General features: G+C 39.4%; 1 protein-coding gene across 2 annotated transcripts in view; it reads left to right on the plus strand.

Moving 5' to 3' along the window:
* The window catches only part of LOC145350267 (activin receptor type-2A), a 159,795-nt gene that overhangs the window by 102,974 nt on the left and 34,766 nt on the right, over positions 1-22,055 (plus strand). For both annotated transcript variants that reach the window (XM_080199382.1, XM_080199383.1), the window contains exons 2-4: positions 8,464-8,671; positions 8,840-8,949; positions 14,179-14,333. In XM_080199382.1, coding sequence (XP_080055508.1) covers positions 8,464-8,671; positions 8,840-8,949; positions 14,179-14,333 — 473 coding nt within the window. The remainder of the gene's footprint in view (positions 1-8,463; positions 8,672-8,839; positions 8,950-14,178; positions 14,334-22,055) is intronic.

A 22,055-nucleotide genomic window follows, 5' to 3' on the forward strand; every position in this document is an offset into this window, starting at 1 on the left:
CTTCATGGTTGCTGGGTCAAAATCCTGGAACTCCCTTACAAACAGCACTGTGGATGTACACACCCCACATGGACTGAAATGGTTCAAGAAGATAACTCCTTAAGGGTAGTAGGGGGTAGGCAGTGTGAATGCTGGCCTTGTCAATGATGCCCACATCTTGTGAAAGAACAGTTTAAACAAAATGTGTGGGTTTTCACTGAGATGTTGTAAATATGCCATTTTTCAATTTTAAAAAATGTATAAATCAATTTGTGTTTAAAATAAATCAAAATTCCTATTTAATGCATGATTTTGGGATTGTTTATTCACAGCATTAATTTTATTTGCTTTGTTTTAACTAATTCCATATCTTCAAGCTGAATTGATTTATGATGTGGGATTAATTGGCTACGTAAAATAACTTAACCAGAGGTTCCCGGTCTGCTACTTGTCAATCTGCCTTACATCAGCTTTCCCTCTCCCAATAACAAAGCTTCCATCTCTCATATATCACTCTGCTCTGAGGATAAAATGATACTACACACAGTTGCTATAAACTGCTAGACTTGACTTGGTATTTTCATCTTTCTCCCTCCCCTACTTCTTGGGTGTTCCAGGGACTTGGGTTTTCTTTTGAAGGTATATTATATCATCTTATAAATACTTGATTGTTTTTCTAGTGAACAACTTGAAAGCTGCTTTATGGCCAAAAATATGCTTTCATGTTTCAATAATCTTGCAGTAATGTGTGCTACGTAAATAGCCATTACTATTTTGAATTGTTTAAATTTAGGTGTTATAACGACTTGACTGTTTAGCTCAGTTAGTTAAGAGGTGAAATCATGCATGGATGTTTATGCAGTTCAGGTGAGGTGTCTTTGCAAGTGATTAAAAACAGAAAATACTAAAAACTCTGCAGGTCGAGCAGCATCTGTGGAGAGAGAAACGGAATTAATGAGTGGGATTTTACGGCCGCACTTGTCCCAAAACTGTAAAATCCCGCCTGAGGCCAGTGGACCTTGCAATGCTCCGCCCCTTGTCCACTCCGATTCCTGAGTGGTGGGGTGGTAAAATTCCAAATCTTTATGAATCTTCAGTCATATGTACTCAGTGTTAGCTCTGTTTCCACAGATACTGCCAGATCTGAGTACTTCTAGGCATTTTTGTTTTTATTTCCGATCTCTATCATCTGCAGTATTTTGCTTTCAGTTTAGTCTTTATAAGTAAACTAGATGCACAATTTACAGAGTATGATGGACCTTGTGACAGCATAATTTTTCCAAGACAAGATCTGCACTATTATGAGAAACTTCAGTCACTTTGCTGAGGAAAGGACAGGCTCCATTAAAATGATCTCTAAGTTTGAATTGTTAGGATTTGGATTTAAGTCTTTCAGAATGGAATTAGTAGATTATATTTAAACTGCATTTAAATTTGAGTTTTAAAAAACGTAACTTTCAATCTTGAGACTTGTTTGCAACATGTATGAGTTTGTGTTGGTACCATGCCAGGTATACAAGCCATACTTCTGGACAACAGTTCCTCTGGCTGCTTGTGATGGGCAGAGTGTACACTGCACTCAACCAGCATGTGCTTGCAAAATGCATACTGTTAGATTAGGCAGCACTTGTTGAACAATCTTGATGCAGTAATAGCATCATTAACAACCAATTTAAATGCATTAGTTGAGCTCATAACATGATTCATTTACACTCGCTAAATGTGACCTACATTCATACACAGTTCTGTCTGCAAACAAAAGGAATATATCCAATCTGGAAACAATGGGAGACAAGAACACCCTGTTGCTTTACCCATGGCAGCACCTCAGCCAATCGGAGTCAACTTGCCACCAATCAGCACCCCTTTTCTCTTATAGTATAAATTGTTGTGAATGTTTGAAATTTGGCCTGATGAGTTCAAGACAACTTTCAGCAATAAACATTTGCCTTAAACATTAAATGTTGCCTCCATGAATTAAGATATTAGGTAAAGTGCCAGTGTTAATGCATAGAAGTTTCCAGGCCAATGGTGGGCAACAAAGCCTAATCAGTGGGCTGCATGAGTGGTCCTCATCCTTTATCTTTCTGGGCTGCAAGATTAAAATCAGGGTTGTTCACAAACCATTACCCCAATGAATAAGATTGAATACAAAGAACAAAGAACAACCCAGCATGGGAAACAGGCCCGTTGGCCCAACGAGCCCACGCCACCATCTTAACAAAGCATTTTCCTACACCTACCTTGCCCTGTGTGTATGTGAATGGTACCCCTATTGTAACCGGATTCAGGGGAGAATAGTGTAGGATCAATTTGGTACACCAATCAGCCTAAGAGCACATCTTTGGGGTGTGGGAGGAAATCGGAGCACATTTAATATACATTGAATATTTCATAATGAGTTGCAGAAAATGCTTAATCAGTTATATCTTAACAAAACTATCAACTTCAAATGATAAAAACAAAATAAACATTTACGTATTGACTGAAAGTCATGCGCTCTCTCTGCATCCAAAATTGTGCACAATGGGCAAGCATCTCCACTTGCCCTTGTATTGCACGCATGTCACTTCAGTGATACTGGTAGAACAAAAAAAAACACATGGATGGAAATTAGCAGAATGTGGCAATGCTATGCGTGGGCAATGGCCAGCAAAATGTCTTGTGGACTACAGGTTGCTCACCACAGGTTGTACTGTCATCTGTTGGGGAGTCGGTTAGCTCAGTTGACTGGATGGCTAGTTGTGATGCAGAGTGATGCCAGCAGTGCAAATTCAATTCCAGTATCAGCTGAATTAAGTCCTGAAGGCCTGCCTTCTCAACCTTGTCCCTCACCTGAGGTATGATGATCCTCAGGTTAAATCACCACCGGTCCCAAATGACCTGGGACTATGGTGATATTGCTTTTGCTTTTATTGTCATCTGTGCATATGTCCATGTGACCAGTTTTATTTTAGGCCAAAAGTCATGGGTCAGCTTTTGTACAAGTATTTATGGTATAAAATGCAAACTTTAATTAATGGTTGCAGTTGCACATGCTGTGCTTTGGAACATTATGCATTTTAACTGTAGGGAAATTTTCTGGGATTGTTGCCAATCAGTATGTTTGGCTCTGTCCCAGTGGGGATTTCTGGAAGGAAGTTGAAGCAGTTTTGATCCACGGACAGTAAACCACAAGTCAGACATTAGACAACAGCATCCGTACAAGTTGAATTTATATGAATTCACCTTATATTCAGCTCTTTAATCTTATCTAATAGACTTATAAAGCTCATACCTGATTAATACAGTCCTTGGAATTCTACTGAAATATTCCTAAAACCAAATTTTGTGGTGAGGACTTTGGGTTTTAAGTTCTGATCAAATTAATTAATAAATAACCCATCATTTCTCAGGTTTGGAGCATCTTGAAATTTGAATGCATGTAGATGCAAATAATTTGATCTATAAAGTTTGTCCATTTCACCTGAAAATGTGCTGTAAATTTGGTCAGAGCTGAAGTGTTCCCAACATTGACGTGATGAAGTTGTGGAACTATCATTTTATGACCTGTACTGCCTTTCAGAATATATCTGCTGATTGCTACTATTGGCAGTTGATATATTGCCTACAGGACATTTAAACAAGATTTTTCTTGTCTGATAAAATTACATAGCTACATAGAACAACATTTACGAAATGTACTACCCATGAGTCTGAGCTTTAGATTGGTTTTAAAATTTGATTTAAATACAAGTTTTATATCAGCGATATTCAATTTAAGAATAGAGACATTTTAAAATAGCAAATGAAAATGACCTTCATTGAGCAAGCAGCCTAGTTTATGTGTATAAAAAGAGCGTACACATTTGACAACACTTTGCTGCAGGAGAAAATATTATTTATTGATCATATTGGGTTCTAATTGTCATTAATGTTTATCATAAAACTAGTATTTTTTTTAAAAAAAGTACTCTAGGTTCTTTCAGTCTGGTTCAGTATGGGAGCAATCTTACTGTAAGGCTTGCTGCGGTGATGCTGGTGCAGCGAACTGGTAATATTGTGAGTCCAAGGTCCCATGAACCGGTTTGGCGCATAAGCAATCCTCTCAGCTGTGTTTTGCTGCCAAAATCGGCCTTGTACCCAAAAAGGGCCACAGTTTCAACAGTCATGGTGCCAGTACCCCAGGAAGTGGAACCCACTTCTCCACAGCTGTCTTTGAGTCACATATTCATCTCTAAGATTTACTGTACCCTATTTCAAATTGCTTATGGCACAGGTAATCCAGAGATTATTATCTTTGAAATTCTACTTTTTTAAAATTTAGTATCTAGCTCTTTATACTCCAAATTGTACCCATGTTGTTGGTACCTACATCCAGCCCTGAAAAATGTGTCCCAATTCTGACCCCCTGGCACTGGGCAGACCACACAGCCGTCTGGACTCTTGCTGTTTGCTGCAGAGGATATATCAATTTCCCTCACTGAACAGCCCTTACACCACATTTTGTTTTTGTTCCCCTGCTGGAATGGCTTCCTGTACCAAGATGCCATGGTCAGTTTGCTCATCACCCCTGCAGGTTCCAGTCACATCCAAACAAGCTAAGAAAACCTCAAACCTATTGGGCAATTGTAAAGGCCGAGGCTCCTGCACACAATCTCTCTGGGTCACCTTAACCTGCCTCACTTGCAATAACAATCCTTTGTCCCTGACCACTGACTAAATCAGAAGCCCTACCCTAAGTGATGTGACTACCTGCTGGTTCAAAGCATCCAGGTAACTTTCCCCCTCCCTGATGTGTCAGTGTCTGCAGCTCATTGACTGACCTGGAGCTCCTTGAGCTGCAAACACTTACTGTAGACATGTTTGTCCTGGATCACATTGGGACCCAGGAGTTCCCACATGCTGCAGCCTTGACACTTTACATGTCCTGCCATCCTTAATATGTTTTAATTAATTACTTGTATTATTCACTTTTTTTTGTGTATTTTAACTTTACTGCCAGATAGTATACTATTTCAAACCTTTGGACTGGAACAGATCTTAACCAGTTATCAGATACTCGCCAAATAACTAGCACCTTTCCCTCTAATAGAGTGAAAACCATTTCCTACAAGGTGAAAAAGGTAGAAAAAGCAAAAAAAAACCACCACCTCACTCACCACACTCCCAGGTAAATACGCAGTTCCAAAGTTGATGGCCTTAATTGCACTTAGAACTTAATTTGTAGTAAATGAAACTGATGCTGGAGAAACCAGGTTCATCCAGTCAGCTAATTGGCCACTTTGGCTCTCAGTAGAGTATTTTTACCCTGCTCGAAGGAAAAAAACTTTGTCTGCTTACATAGTACTTTCCAGTTACTAGTAATTACAGACCAAGTGCATTTTTCAAGGATAAGATTAACATTTAAAACTTCCCCTCTCACCAAACTTCAAGATATGCATTCAGTTCCAAATCTGCACTGGATCATGGTCCAGTGCACAGTAGGGGGTTATGACAAAAAGTTGGGGTTTTTACCTATTGTAAGGTAGAGTTTGGTTTGCTGAGCAACAGCTAGTTGAACGGCAGTGTTGGAGCTGGACCTGGGAGAATGGAGTGCTTGCTGCAAGTTCCAAGGGATTAGTTTGGGAGAGTAGGTGAGAGTGAATGAATGGAGCAGAGAAATTGAGATGGCTGTTACCACTCCAGCAATTCCCAATGTAAAGATCTAGAGAGGGGAAGAGATCAGAGTATTGTGCAGAAGGAATGGGAACCCTGATGATTTCTGGACAAATAAGTGGGCATGGAGACAATGTGTAAAACAAAAACAAATACACTGAGGTGTCGACATAAAAAATAGTTAGGTCATTAGGGTTCAGAGAGAATAGTGTAAACACAGCAAGGATGAAATTGGAAGGAAGGTTGGGGACAGGAACAAAGGGAAAATGGACCGGGAAGGGTGTTGAAGCTTGCAATCCTTGACATCTAAAAGGACGAGAGAAGCTTTCTTGTTAAAATGTTGGATGAGGCAAAGGATGAAATGGAATAGTGTGCTAGGGCAGCTTTGTGATAGTGATTTGATGTTACTGAAGAGGAAGATTGGCTGCCATTTAATAGTGTATGACACTCTGAGTGTGGTTGGAGAAGTAGTTCCAGGAATGCTGAATATTTTGGAAATGTATCACGCACCCCGGACATTCTCTCTTACTCCACCTTCCACCAGGAAAAAAGATACGAAAGTCTGAGGTCATGTACAAATCGACTTAAGAACAGCTTCTTCCTGGCTGCTGTCAGACTTCTGAATGGACTTACCTCGTATCAAGTTGATCTTTCTCTGTACCCTACCTATGACTGTAATCTTACATTCTGCACTCTCTCATTTCCTTTTCTATGAACAGTATGCTTTGTCTGTATACTGCTCAATAAACTGTACTTTTCACTATGTTAATACATGTGACAGTAATAAATCAAACATATCTATGATCATGAGTAGATGCAAAACAACATGGAAGGGTGGAATTTCAGTTGGAACCTACATGGAGACAGTTGCTGAAGAAGAAGCTATGGTTATTTAGGTGAGTTTTGTTAGCCACCTGATCAAGCATATAAAGGGAAATGGAAAGTGTTGAAGATGAACAAGGTAAAAGAGACAAACACAATTCCCATCAGAGAGCTGAACAGAAGTCCCCACCCTTCCCCAAGATGAGCATTCCTGGAAGAAAAGTAGCAGTGAATTAAATACTAATACAGGAGACACTGCAGAAACTGAAAACTTGAAATAAAAACAGAATATGTTGGAATCACTTAGATTAGGCAGCACCTGTGGGCAAAGGACCTTTCATCAGAACTGAAGAAAAAGTGGAGATGCACTGGATTTTAAGCAAGAGACAGAGAAAGTTGTTTGGTTTTTAATTTACTATACGTGAATTGCCTTGCGGCCAGTGGCTAACATGAAGTACAGAGCAGCTCTGACTTGCCAACAAATTAACTTTCCAAGCATACTTTCACGTCCACAATACTACCTGTATACCTTCTGATATGAAAGGTAGAATTCTTCATTGCACAATAATTCTGAACATTTGTATAATGTTTATGGGTCCTATTATAATGGTGGTCACCAAAGACAGAGGATAGATTGTTCAACAAACACAGGAATTACTGCCTGCTATGCCCGGTTGATTATTCTGCTCAACTGCCCTTTTTAAAGGCCTCAAGGTCCTGAGGTAAGCTTGAGGTCAATTCTCCTATAAGTGCTTGCTGGTTAATCAACATATGCAATACATGCTTTTTGCAATCAATTGTAGAAACTGGATAGTTGTCTTCAATGTTCTGTAGGGCACCAAATAACATTTTAATATACCTCATAATCATTTATACATTTTAAGACCCTTTTTTACTCTGATTTTAATTTTCGCGCATAATTTGATCATCGTATATTTGTATGGATTAATACCATGAAAAATTATCATATGCAAAAGTAGAATTTGTGTGGAAAAAGTATTGACTTGTTAGTTGTTTTGTCTTGGTCTGTAACAGAAAAAAACTTGTAGCCAAAAATCATTCATGATACAAAGTATTTAAATATTAATATTTTAGTGAAATTTAAAATCGCCTTCAAGAATCCAAAATCTTTATTGGAAAGTGAAAAATATGCCTTAATTTTTGAATTGATGTTCTAGTGATATGATTCGCTATTTTGGTTTCCTTCGTTTGCACCCTTTGTCATTTTATTTAATTTATCCTATCAGCTGATTTCTCTACATGATTCTTGACCAAACTAATAGATTAAGGCCTGGATTTCATGATTGGCATCAAGGGTGTTCATCTCTGACCTTGAAGAAAGCCCCACAGAGATCTAGTGGTCTCGAGTGAGAATTTTAGCGCTCTCAACAAGCAATTAATAGAAATTTTTAATATAGAGCTACAGTGATGTCATCAAGCAGCCAATTGTGTTAGATAATTCACACATCCAAATAAAAATGAAAAGCACTCAAATCTAATCACTTAAATTTTCATGGAGCAAAATGATTGGAACGTAGCTGGTGAGGTGACAATAGAAGCAAAAACTTTGCAAAAACACTCATTAAAAGAATTATTGAAAATGTATTTTTTTTTACAAATTCAGGAACTAATCATGGATTATTTAACCAGATTTTTAACCACTTACAAAGATCGGTAATTCATAGTGGAATTGATTTCCTCTGATTGAAACACTGTTGCATTTTAGATGCTCTGTAAATATGGATCCTTTTCATACAAGATTGCAGGGTTGGCATCTTGTGGTCACTACAGTCAACTTTTATATACATGAACTGGAGTACTTTGTTTTGTATTTACTTGACTTCCTTGTAATTTCATATTTGTGATGATGAATCAGCATAATTTTCATATTTGCATAGTGATTTACCACCCAAAGAAAATGACCAACTCTATTGTGGGATGCAATTGATTATGTTTTTGTTATTATGTTTTTCCTACTTTATCATCAAACTTATCACTCCGAATTTAACTTGAATTTTTTTTTAGGTGCTATCCTTGGTCGGTCTGAAAAGCAAGTATGCGTTTTCTATAATGCAGACTGGGAGAAAGACCGAACAAATCAAAGTGGGATTGAGCACTGTGATGGAGAAAAAGATAAACGACGACACTGTTTTGCTACGTGGAAGAACAACTCTGGTTCAATAGAAATTGTGAAACGAGGCTGTTGGCTGGATGATTGGAATTGCTATGACAAGTACGTAATAACATTTTGGCGTTTTCATCTCTTTGTACAAACTATGTAGAAAAATTACATCTGTTCTCTTGAATTTTAAAACTGCTTAATTCTTAAGTAAGCATTGTCCAACAAAATTGTAACCATATGGTTGTGAACAAATGTAAGGCGTGTAATTTTGTTTTGTAGAGGTGAATGTGTTGAAACAAAAGAAAGCCCTGAAGTGTTCTTCTGCTGCTGTGAAGGCATCAAATGCAATGAAAAGTTCTTTTATGTCCCAATCATTCAGGATCCACCATGTAAGTTTTATTTCTCTTTAACTGTCAAATGTTTAAATAAATAATCTATAAGAAAGAAAAGAGGATGACCTGGAAATTTGAATACCAAAATGTAAATTTTTTTGTTTTGATTTAATTTTGCAACAGCTTGTTCTGTTGTGCATGTTCATTAACAGATGTAATGGAACCTGCATACATTGGTTTTGGAGTGTTGGATTTGCAATAAAATTCTAAGCTCTTATCATTCAATATGTTGAAACTCAATGCACCTTCCCCTTATTGTTCAGTGAATTAAAGCTATTTTGCTCCCTTGTGGTAGCCCCTTCCCCGCATGCAGTGCTTTTAATGGCTTAATGTGAACTTGGATTTTCTTATGATGCAGAATTGTCAAAAAGAAAACTTGCATTTCTATTACACTTTTCATGACCTCTGGGAGGGAAAAGATGGGGAATTTTGAAGTTTCACTATTGTAATGTAGGAAAATTTGGCAGTTGATTTTTGCGCAAACAACAAGTTTGTAATCAAATCATTTGTTTCTGACATTGGTTGAGGGTCATATTTGGCAGTCGTTGAGAACTCCCCTACTCCTCTTTAAATAATGCTATGAAAACTTTCGCAGCCACCTAAGATTGTAGACCGGACCTCGGTTAAAGTCTCATTTGGAGACCGCCCTACTGGTGGTGCAGCGATCCCTTAGAGGCAGAATGCTACTGAGCCAAAGAGAAGAGTCCTGGCCTTCATACTTTACATTTATGAGTCCCTTATAAAAGTTGTTTTTGGAAGTCTTTGCAGTTTTTTAAAATTCTCCCTGTTTCAACACTTGCTCTGCTCCAATGTTTTTATTTTCCCACCCCAACAAATACATTCTTCAGCTACGTAAGATACTTGCACTGAAAATGAATCTTTTTATTTTATGGTGATCAAGTCTTTTAAGGAGATCAAGTCTTGGAGGAGGTGCAATGCCTACTCCAATCACTTTGGATCATGTAGATCAAGCCCAAGACAGGAGGTGAGAACCCTGTCATGTCAGCTTAGATCAGGAGTGTTTCACTTGTTGAGACTTTGAATTGGACTTAATTTGATTGAATTGGATTTGAAAAAAATTGCTGATAGCTGCAGAATATCCAGCTGTGCATAAGTGACTGGCTATTTTTCAATTCCTGAAAAAAAAATGCTCAAATTTGTATGGGCACGTGAAGAAAGGTCGTTTGCGTAAGGAGGGGATAGAAGTGTACGGCATCAAGTGGTGCATAAATATTTCAGTGAAAAAAAAACCCCACCCACTCCCTGATGGTTTCTTTAAGTTGGGGAGTACTATCCTAGAACTTATTAGTTTTCAACTATTTCCTAGTTCAAAAGGAAAAGCATTCTCATGGTATCCACCTTGTCAAAGCTCCTCAGGATCTTTGTGTTTCCATAAGATCATCTTATTCTTGTAAACTCCAATGCCTATAGGCACAACCTGTCCAACCTTTCTTCATAAGATAAGCCCCTTCACCCTGGAATGAGTTGGTGAACCTTACTTGAACTGGTTTTAATGCGGTTAGATCTTTTATTAAGCAAGGAGACCAAAGCTGTACTCAGTGTTCCAGATGTGGTCTCATCAGTGTCACACAACTGTAAGAGAACTTTGTGTGTTTTATGCTCAGTTCCCTTAGTAATGAATGCCAACATTCCATTCAGCTTCGGAGTAATCTGTGGTACTTGCATACTAACTTTTTGTGAGTCATAAGTGAGAACACGGAGACCCTACTACACCACTGAGTTCTGCAAACTCTCTCCATTTAAATAATGTACGGATTTTATTTTTCCTGACAAAATAGGCATGTTCACATTTTTCCACATCTGCCAGATTTTTGACCACTCACTTAAACTACCTATATCTGTTTGCAGACCCCTTACATCCTCTTCACAACCCACTGTTATCTACTGTTGTCCTCTGGCTCTCTGGCTGCCTCCCTCCCTGTCCAGCTGCCTGTCCCCTGCCACTTCCTCCCCCTTTCTCTGAGGGTGAGAGTTTGTGTGTCTGAAAGCTGCGAGTCCGTTTTAAATTATTTTTCTTAGACTGGGCACAACAAAAGCTTACCTCAACCTCAGTTGATCAACTGTTTATGGCATGATGCATAAACCATTAAACGCTTATTGTGTTGAGTATATCCATTTCAGCACAAAGCTGTGGCAGCCAAACGAGGAGAAGCATAGAAGGGACCTAATCTACCCCAGCCACAATGGTCTAATCCCTCTAGAATTGTTGTGAAAATCTTTGCTTTGATATTTGAAACAAAGGTTTGTTAACTTGATTAATGGACCCTTCTACTTGCAAAGAAATCAATGGCAAAAGAGAAGTGATTTTTTTTGTTTTCTCTTCTGTTAGATTTCTAAAAGACTGAAGAGTTTGAGTCATTAGCTGGCATTTAGTTATACCATAAAGGAAGGCATGAAAAGTTATTCTGGAATAATTATTGCTGATCAATTTGTAACTGGAAATGAAATGACGCTTGAAGAAGCAATAAAAAAAAATGCTGGAAATACACAGCAGGTCAGGTAGCATCTGCGGAGAGAGAAAGAGTTGACATTTCAAGTCAATGGCCTTTCATCAAAAATGGGAAAGTTAGAAATATGATAGGGTTTTGAGCAGGTGGTGGGTGGGACAAGAACAGAAGAAGGTCTGTAATAGAATGGAAGACAGGAGAGGTTAAATCTCAAAGAGCAGGGAATGGTGATGGGGCAAGAAAAGCTTTGGATCGCCTCCTTCCCAAGATCCATAAATAGCTCTGGTAGACTCTTCATTTCAAACTAATCCAGTCCCACTAAACTGATGTCTTCTTACCTTGACTCCATATTTTTCTCCCCTTGTCCAGTCTCTTCTCACCTAGATCTCCTGCCGTCCATCTACTTTAAAAGTTTCCAATCTCTTGCCCCAACCATACCTCCTTCACCAAGGATGTCTAACCTTCTACATTTCCATCCCCCACCAGGAGTGTCTGAGGGCTCTCTGCTTCTTTGTTCAACAGAGGCTCAACCAGTTTCCATTGGCCATCACCCTTATTGGCTGGCTGCACTTGTTCTCGTTGAAAGATTTATCTTCCGAATCATCTCACTTCCTTCAAATATAAACTTGAGTATTCGTGTGGGCCCTTGCTATGCTTGTCCTTTTAAGGATTACTTGGGTCTCCTCCCTCAACTTTTACATTGGTGCAGTGTCCTGCTCTCACTCTGAATTGGATAACATAATTTTGCTTCCACCCTTCTCTTAGTTTCACATGGTCCATCTCCAACTCTCTCCCCTCTTATGTTTCTTTTTTTCTCTTCATGTTTTGGTTTTTCGCATATTTTTGCTCTCATAGAGCAGCATGTCTGATCTTGGCTTGTTTCTTTCTCCAGCACAATTACTTTTGGCTCTGTAAGATTCTTCTGGTATTCAGTCTCTCCTGTCTTCCACCCTGTCTTCCCTTTGTCCTTATCGCACCCTTGCCTTATTCAGAATCTAATGCAATTCTTGACTGCCTGATCCTCCTGAGTTGTTCTAGCATTTTGTGTCTTTTCCCAGATTTCCAGCATCTGCAGTTTCTTGTTTCTTAAAAATGTTCCAAGCCCTGAGGTGGCACAGTGGTTAGTACTGCTGTCAGGGACCCAGGTTTGATTCTGGCTTCAGGTCACTGTCTGTGTGGAGTTTGCACGTTCTCCCTCTGATTGCATGGGTTTCCTCTGGGTGCTCCGGTTTCCTCCCACGGTTCAAAGATGTGCGGATTAAGTTGATTGGCCATGCTAAATTGCCTCACTGTGTCAGGGGGATAAGCAAAGTAAATGTAGTGTCACAGGGATAGGGTGTGGATGGGATTGTTGTCAGTGCAGGCTCAATGGGCTGAATGGTCTGCTTCTGTAGGCCATTATTCTTCTGTGTATATTTATTAGGCAGTTGGATTATATTTGTTCCACATTTCAGTGTGAATAAATGCAAGAGTTAGTCTTTACGAATTTTATTTTGTACACAGTATTTTCTGTTGAACAGCAGACTGTAGGTTTTGCAAGACCACGTATGCAAAATATAGATTTTTTTGATTTGTAAGGAATTTAGCCTGCTTATGGAAACCATAGTAATTTGAGCAAAAATCTGTAGCATGGATAAATATTAGCAAGCCTGAATATCTTAAAACAATTTAGTAGCGTCTGATTCTGCATCATTTGGAATGATCTAATTCACATTTTTAATTGACAAACTTGGTGTTTATCCAGTCTTGTTTATGAAAAAATTTGAATTTTAGAAGTCACCAGATGTGGCTTTATTTGAGTGTTATACTGCCAGTGAACGTTTTTTCGCAGATGTTCAAACTAAAGTTCAGTCCCGTGTTTTAGTCAGCAGGTGGTGATTTATTTTGGTGCTATATCACTTGAAATATTTGCAATAGGATGGTTTGTTTGCTGAACTTCATTCCTGATTTTCAGAAAATAAAGCCTAGTTTTCTCCTACAAAAGTACAGAATCGATTTGTTTATTGTTTTGCCTTTTCTAATTCCTATTAAATAGTAGAATTGTGGAAAGAGTTTGGGAATTGAAATTGTGGATATTTGTATTTGCTTTTCCTTCATTTTTCTACATCCCTTCCTCAAAAGCAAGCCCAAAAGTAGGCTCTGTTTATGCAAGTGAAATCTATATTGGGATCTTAGGAACGATGGAGAAGAAACTCTCCCCGACTGGAATTGGTATTAATAGGATTAAGGGTATGTTTAATTCTAGGCAAGACATTGGAATAAAACATTAAAAGATAAATGTGCTCTCTCACACAATATGAGATGATTGGGTATGATTGTGATTTTCCACCAATTGCTTAGTAATGTAATGTAAACTCACATGAGTTTTGGCTTTTTTTGACCAACATCAGCAACTGCCTTGAAGTCACTTTGTACCCGATTTTCAATAAACCTTTCAATAGCTAAATTTTGTAATTTTGGTTAAAATTTTAACATGGCTACACTGTATTCTGTGTATTAATGCTAACTGAATTGTTGTACTATCATGAAAAATTCTGTAATTGTTAACTCCAACATGGTTTTTAGTATCTTGTGGTCCCCCAGTGATTAATAATTTTATTGTTATGTATAGTAACTGAAATGGGACACTTCAATGCTTTTATTTTTATTTAACGTTTCAAAACTGGTTCAATCCAGTGCTGAGAAGTGATTAAATCTTTAAAATTTGTGTGTGGATATTTCTGTGACGGAACTCACTTCTTTTACTCTCTCTTTGCAGCAACATCAAATCCAGTTACACCGAGGCCACCATTGTTCAATATTTTGCTTTATTCACTGGTACCCATCATGGGATTTGCTGTAGTTGTGTTGTTTTCTTTCTGGATGTATAGGCATCACAAACTGGCATATCCACCAATACTTGTACCAACTCAGGTATGGCTCTCAGACTTCTTATTTGTCACTTCATCTTTGCTTGTTCTAATGCATAAAATAAATATTAAAAAGTGCTGTAAGTGAATTTTAAGAAGAGTTTTACCGACTAATGCATCTGACCTTGATTTTTGCCTCTTTGGAGTGCTTCTTGGGAATTCTGATTATAGAGCTCCATCCATTAACAAACAAAATTATTGGCATGCTAAACTTAAGAGTCCAGGTTAATAATAAGTCTTACCATTAAGTAGAGCTCTGCACCATGAGCAACAGTTCTTGAAATCACTTGGCTTTATTAATTTACTGCCTTATAGAACTTTCCCCTCCTCCTCATTGTTTTTAACCTGGCTATAACGAGGTTTGAAGGTTATAAAAGGATATGGAGTCAAGGCAGGCAGATGGAGTTAAAGTACAGATCAGCCGTGGTTGATCGCTGAATGGCAGAACAAGCTTGCTCAGGACTGATTGGCCTGTTCCTGTTGTTGCTGTGTTACCCTAAAGTTCAATTGGGTTCTATGCAATTTAAGGTTTAATGCGAATTTCAATTGGCTAATTATCGTTCAACATAATTTTCCCACTAGCCTCAAAAGAGCAACTGTATGAATGACTAATAGCCAAGTCTCCTTTATTTCCTTACTACCTTGAATAGAATCAGCATAACTTGGCAAGCACAAGTTAGGTGCCATAAGTGCTGTGTGTGTGTATTGCTTACACAATCTGATCTTCCCTGTTTTTGCTCAGCTTTGTTGTTTTTGGGAGCTATAAAAATAGTAATTACAGCGGTACTTCTCCAGTGAAATGAGTCATCTGCTGCAGGCAGTCAGTCAAAGACTGAACTGCATTTGAAGACGATTAAGAATTTTGGCATCCATGTCTGCCTTGATCGATTGGGAGTGCCCAAGATATGGAAAATGGGCCACATTCTCCAGAATTCTGTCATTGATCTTAATTGATGGAGGAGATGTTGTGTTTTAGGAACTGGTTGGCAGAGTCTTCCAGTAATAGGCTCACTTTCTCATCTGCTTTGGAGGAGTTATTGACGATGACCTGGGAGTCGTTTGAGTGACTGGGCACACTTCTGCATAATGGAATTCAGTGACTGAAATTGGAGTACCGCCAGTGGTGACTTTGCGAGTCCACCAATAACAATTGGCAAGAAAAACAAACCAATATGCCCTGCATCGAAGCACTAATTCAAAACTGCTGGGTGGGATGTGTCATTCATATGCCTGATATCAGACTCCCAAAGCAGCGCCTCTACTAGGAACTCCTGGCAGGAGGACAACGGAAATGCTTTTATAGTGTCCTCAAAGCATCCTTGAAGAGGTCCTACATTTCTATTGACTTTACAAAGTTCCTGGCTTGTGACCAACCAAAATGAAGCAGCCTCATTCAAGAAGGTAGAGAATACATTGAATGATTCAGTTGGGCAAACGGAGATGAAGTTGAGATATCAGAGAGAGCAACAGATCTTCCAACATAGCTACCTGACTCTCCAACCATATTACGAAATAAACCTGTTGGACTTATGTCCCTCCAGCCATTGCAGTAAGAAGTCCCACAACACCAGGTTAAAGTCCAACAAGTTTATTTGGTAGCAAAAGCTACTAGCTTTTGGAGCATTTGCTGCCCCTTTGTCAGGTGAGTGGAAGTTCTATTCACAAACAGGGTATATAAAGAGACAAACTCAATTTACAAAATAATGATTGGAATGCGAGTCTTTACAGGTAATCAAGTCTTAAAGGTACAGACAATGTAAGTGGAGAGAGCATTAAGCACAGGTTAAAGAGATGTGTGTTGTCTCCAGACAGGCAGCGCAGAGTCGCTGAGAGACTGATAGCCAAGTTCCGCACACATGAGGACGGCCTCAACTGGAATCTTAGGTTCATGTCACACTATCTGTAACCCCATGACTTGCCTGGACTTACAAAATCTCACTTCTTGTCCTTCTGGAGACAATACACATCTCTTTAACCTGTGCTTAATGCTCTCTCCACTCACATTGTCTGTACCTTTAAGACTTGATTACCTGTAAAGACTTGTATTCCAATCATTATTTTGTAAATTGAGTTTGTGTCTTTAAATGCCCTATTTGTGAATAGAATTCCCACTCACCTGACATAAGAACATAAGAAATAGGAGCAGGAGTAGGCCATCTAGCCCCTCGAGCCTGCCCCGCCATTCAGTAAGATCATGGCTGATCTGAAGTGGCTCAGTTCCACTTTCCCGCTTTCTCCCCATAACCCTTAATCCCCTTGCCTACCAAAAACCTATCTATGTCTTAAATATATTTAGCGAGGTAGCCTCCACCACTTCAACGGGCAGAGAATTCCAGAAATTCACCACCCTTTGAGTGAAGAAGTTCCTCCTCAACTCCGTTCTAAACTGCACATCCCCCCCCCCCCCCCCCCCCCCCCCAAAAAAAATCTTGAGACTGTGTCCTCTAGTCCTGCTGTCCTTTCTGAGCGGGAAGACCTCTCAACCTCTACCCTATCCATCCCCTTCATCATCTTATACGTCTCAATAAGATCCCCTCTCATCCTTCTAAACTCCAATGAGTACAAGCCCAGTCTATTCAGCCCCTCTTCATAGTTCAACCCCCTCAACTCGGGTATCAGCCTAGTGAACCTCCTCTGCACTCCCTCCAAGGCCAAAATATCCTTACGCAAGTGCGGTGACCAAAACTGCACACAGTACTCCAGCTGCGGCCTCACCAGTGCCCTGTACAGTTGCAGCAAGACCTCCCTACTTTTATATTCAATCCCCCTCGCTATGAAGGCCAGCATCCCATTTGCCTTCCTAATCACCTGCTGCACTTGTAGGCTGGGTTTTTGCGACTCATGCACAAGGACCCCAGGTCCCTCTGCACCGTAGCATGCTGCAGCTTTTCGCCCTTTAAATAGTAGTCCCTCCTACTATTATTCCTACCACAGTGGATAACCTCACACTTGCTAACATTGTATTCCATCTGCCAGGTCCTCGCCCACTCGCTTAGCCTATCTAGATCCCTCTGCAGACTTTCCACGACCTCTGCACAATTTGCTTTTCCACTTATCTGGAAGGGGCAGCAAGCGCTTTGGACGAAGGGGCAGCAAGCGCTCTAAAAGTTAATGGCTTTTGCTACCAACAAACCTGTTGGACTTTAAAAAAGTGAGACTTCTTACTGTGTTTACCCCAGTCCAATGCTGACATCTCCATGTCATGACCTCCAATTGTTACCAGCCCTGCCTGTGGCAAAGTCTGCAAATTGCATGTTGGACTTATTGACCATCTCAAAAAATGTTGAACTGGAGTGAAAGTAAGCCATCCCCTTCGGAGGTCCTATTTTTGCAATCGAATTACCACTTAATACATGCATGTCAAGGTACAACTACTTTAAAGCAAAGCCAACAGAACTAAAACATAAGCGAAAATAAGAAGAAGATAATGCTAGAGGGAAAAATCTGGAACTAAAAACATTGAAGTGATGGGACAGCAGGGTTGCCATCCTTTCTAAATGTAACTCAGTTAATGTTTCAAGTGTGGATGCCTTGTCAGAACTGGCTGACAAAATGTAATCTTTAAATCCTAGACTGGTGCTTGTGTATTTGTTGCATATCAAATTACCAGAGCTTAGTCATTTTTGAGATTGTCAGGATCAGTTTCTTAAGTTGTTAGTGCCCTCTGCTGTTTGTGAAAATATATATCCTGGAGCTGGAGTTCTGCAATTCATAGAATCCTTACAGTACAGAAGGAGGTCATTCAGCTCATCAAGCCTGCACCGACCACAATCCCACCCAGGCCCTATTCCCATAACCCCACATATTTGCCCTGCCTTTCCCCCTGGCACTTAAGGTCAATTTAGCATGGCCAATTCATATAACCTGCACATCTTTGGACTGTGGGAGAAAAACAGTGCATCTGGAGGAAACCTACTGCCACTGGGAGAAGGTGCAAACTCCATGCAATTAGTGACCCGAGGCCAGATTTGAACCTGAGTCCCTGGCATTGTGAGGCAGCAATATTAACCACTGTGCCAAAACGTAATAATTGTAGAAATGTAATAATTTTCTTCAGTTAAGTTTATGATGAAGTTTAGATTTTCTTTTTACTTGATAATACCTACATGTTCTGTGCCAAATACTAGTACATATTACTATATAACTACAACAATAGAATAATGTTGTCTGTCTTAAGGGTGTGCACTTTCTTCCAAGGAAATGTCTGAATGCAGGATTTTCTTTTGACCATTTTCCATGCAGAGAGTTTGGACTTGAGTTTCAACATAAAGTTGGATCATTGTTTTAGTGGCTGTAAGGAGAATTTTTCAACCCAAGAGATGATTAATGTGTTAATCAATCATCTCTCCTTACTGTTTCCACAATGAGCAATGAGCTGGTAAGCCAACAGATCCCTTGTGGTGAAATTGCAGTTCATAGCCTTGCAGTCCTGTAAGTGGGATAGAGTGTCGAGAGGACCAGTACCAGGTTAACTCAGTTGGGAAGGGTGAATGGCCACAGTGTGGGTGAGAGCTACACAGAGCAAGGAAGAGTTGAATTAAGATTCAAACAATCAGCCCAGATAAGATTGTGATTATAACTGGCATTTTGGGAGTTGCTGACTGAGAAATTGAATAAAAAGCAAAGAAACTGTGGAATACCATATTTGGAGGATGGCCTGATTCAGGTCAGCATGCTCACAAACACTTGAGACTCTTTTGGCCTTAAACAGAAGAAATAGGCATTTCCCAGAGAGTAAATTTTCAAGGTAGGGAGGTTGTTATACCAAAATCCTTTTGACCTAATATTCTTCAACAACTTTGTTACTCTCACATGGGCATTGATTGGATGGGAAGAGCCATAGTGTATTGGTCATGTATAAACAAGTACATTGAAGTCACGGCTAAGAAGTGCAAAGCATGTAAAGAATATATGCTAAGTCAGCATATGAAGTTCCTTCCAATCCTTGGTCCATCACATCCAACCTCTTTCACAGATCAGCCATGATCTTATTGAATGGCGGGGCAGGCTCGAAGGGCCAGATGGCCTACTCCTGCTCCTATTTCTTATGTTCTTATGTTCTTATGTTCATGTCTAAGGTATTTACTACTTTATTATTGTTGATTTCTTTACTAAGCACCCCATTATTTGACAGCTGCACAATATGTCAAGCACACCTGTCATGCACACTAAGTACTTTATTCAGTTTATTTGGTGTGCCTGAAGAGAACATTACTGATGACAGATCATTATATAGGAAAGCTATTTTGGGATACTTGTGAGAGATGGAATATCAATCACACCACTACTTATATAATTATGTCAAGCTGAACAAATGATTCTCATGGTAGAATCTCTAATTCTCAAATGTAAGTTGAGCAAGATCTTCACATTGTAGTGTTCCATCTGAGAATGATACCTTTCAAATGCAACTATTCCATCACTGGCATAGCTCATGTTTGACAGACCAGAGCATATCAATTTTCCTGCTCTTATAAACTGGAAAGCGCATTTTAAAACCATAAGAGAAGATGAGCAATGTGCCTGATTAAAAATGCAGGCACAAAAATGCCAAATTTACAGCTGAGACAGGCTTGCATCCAGGACCTACAGAAGGTATGTGGCATTCAGGTGAGATGACAAGGATTTGCTCAGAATCAAAGTCCTATGGAAGTCATTACCAAAGGCATATTTTCAGATGTACCCAAGCACAAATTGGATTCATTCCAACTCTTAAACCACTGTACGATCCTACTGCATCTAGGAAAGATCCAGATGCAACCAGGAACGTCGAAGAATGACAACCCAAAAGGTCACTGTAAGCAATTAAGCAAACTTCCAGACTAAGTTACCATTACAAGATCTAGATGTACCAGCAGATTACATTTACGCTTCAGAGACTCTGATTCATTAATGCATTCTATATACTTCTGTAATGGTAATTAAATATGAAGATGTATTGTAAATAACTATATTTCTTTAGAAAGGGAGATGTTGTATTATGCCTTTAGGAAACATCAGCATGACATCACAATAGAAACATCATTTTTGCTTTGAGTGGAGCATTCATGTTGTCTTGATGTCTTGTGCTTTTTACCTATGTATAACTGTTCTCATATGCTGGTTTTAATGAACGGACCCACAACATATTTACCAAATCTCTTATGAGCGATTGTTGCCTTGTACATTATATAAGCTCAAGGACTTGCAACATTATATGAACATGATAATGATCAGATCCAGCTGGCGCCAGTGCCCAGTTTTGGATGTCTTCATCACATCTTGTTGCATGGTTTGTTCTGAAACAAGGTGTTAGTTATACATGGTCTAGGCACAAAAGTTCAAGTCATCTCTGTGCATTCTTGTGCATCTTTCCCAAGCCATGATGTCTGAGGCGGATTGACATGTCTCATTGCTCATGCTCACGCATACTTTGAAATCTCTCAGTGGATGAAGATGTTCTAACTTTGGGATACTGCTGCTAGCAGTGTTGAACTCCTCATGGTTCTTTGGCCTCTGTAGTGGAGCACAGTATTGGAGCATAGATACTCCTGAAGTTAACTGGCTCTCTTTCAAGTTAAGAGGGAAATGGAGAGAACGCATTCTGAACCCTTTGTTGGGTGTCATATCATTGAGGGTAGCAAATTCCTTACAAACAAGCCTGCACCATGCTCTCACATTTCCTTTGTGCTTTTCCCTGCCAGATGAACATGCAGTGTTTGTCTTTCAGTGATCTGCTCTGTGACCCTTGCCTCTTGCAGGGAATCTCTCAATATTCAGACCATCAAGTTATATGTCAGTCACAGCTGTCTTGCGCACATTATCGAGTTATAAATTGACTTTCAACTCTGTGCACATGATGCTGACAATCAAGCTTGCTTAAAGGTAAAATGCTGGAAGCAGTACTGAAAACATGCTCCAGGACTAGCTGTGCTCCTCACCAAGCTGCTCCAGTATAGCTACAACATTGGAATCCACCCGACTATGTGAAAGAATGCTCGGGTATTCCCTATCCACAAAACGTTGGACAAATTCAATCTAGGCAATTACTATTCCACCAGTCTACTCTTGATCAACTTTCATCCTAGTGGACTGGGCAGAAAGACTAAAAAGTAGGAATGTTCATCAACAGTTGTATTTTTCAAGGAGATATGCAAGTCCTCCCAACTAAAATGTATATTTCAGAAAGAAGGAAATGTGGTAAGGGGGTTAAAGACTTCCATGGCTAAGCAAGGAAGTTATAGATAACACAAAGATAAAAAGTAAGGGATAATGTATTGCAAATACGAGTAGCACATTCTAAGATTGGGAAGCTTTTAAAGATCAATGAAGGCTCACTAAAAGAGAAATAAAAAAGCAAAGGTAAACTAAGGAAGAAAACTAGCACAAAATATGAAAACAGCAAAAGCTTTTGAGTATACAAAGAGGAAGAGAGTAGCTAAAGTGAATATTGCTGCTTTGGAAAATAAGGCTGGGGAGTTGATGGTAGAGAATACAGAAATGGCTTGAGACACTAAATCAATATTTTGCCTCAATTTTCACAGTGGAGGACACAAGAATCATCTCAATAATAACATAAAATGCAGGAAAGGGAGGAACTTAGATCTGTAATCATCACTAGGAAAAAAGTACTAAGCAAACTATTGGGATTGGAGTCAGGCAAGCCCCTGGGGCCTAATGGCCTACATCCTAGCGTCCAAAATGAAGCCGTTTTGGAGATGGTGGATCCATTGGTTACAATATTCCA

This window comes from Carcharhinus amblyrhynchos, chromosome 11 (assembly GCF_965287045.1).
Source record: "Carcharhinus amblyrhynchos chromosome 11, sCarAmb.v2.hapA, whole genome shotgun sequence".
Classification (NCBI taxonomy): Eukaryota; Metazoa; Chordata; class Chondrichthyes; order Carcharhiniformes; family Carcharhinidae; genus Carcharhinus; species Carcharhinus amblyrhynchos.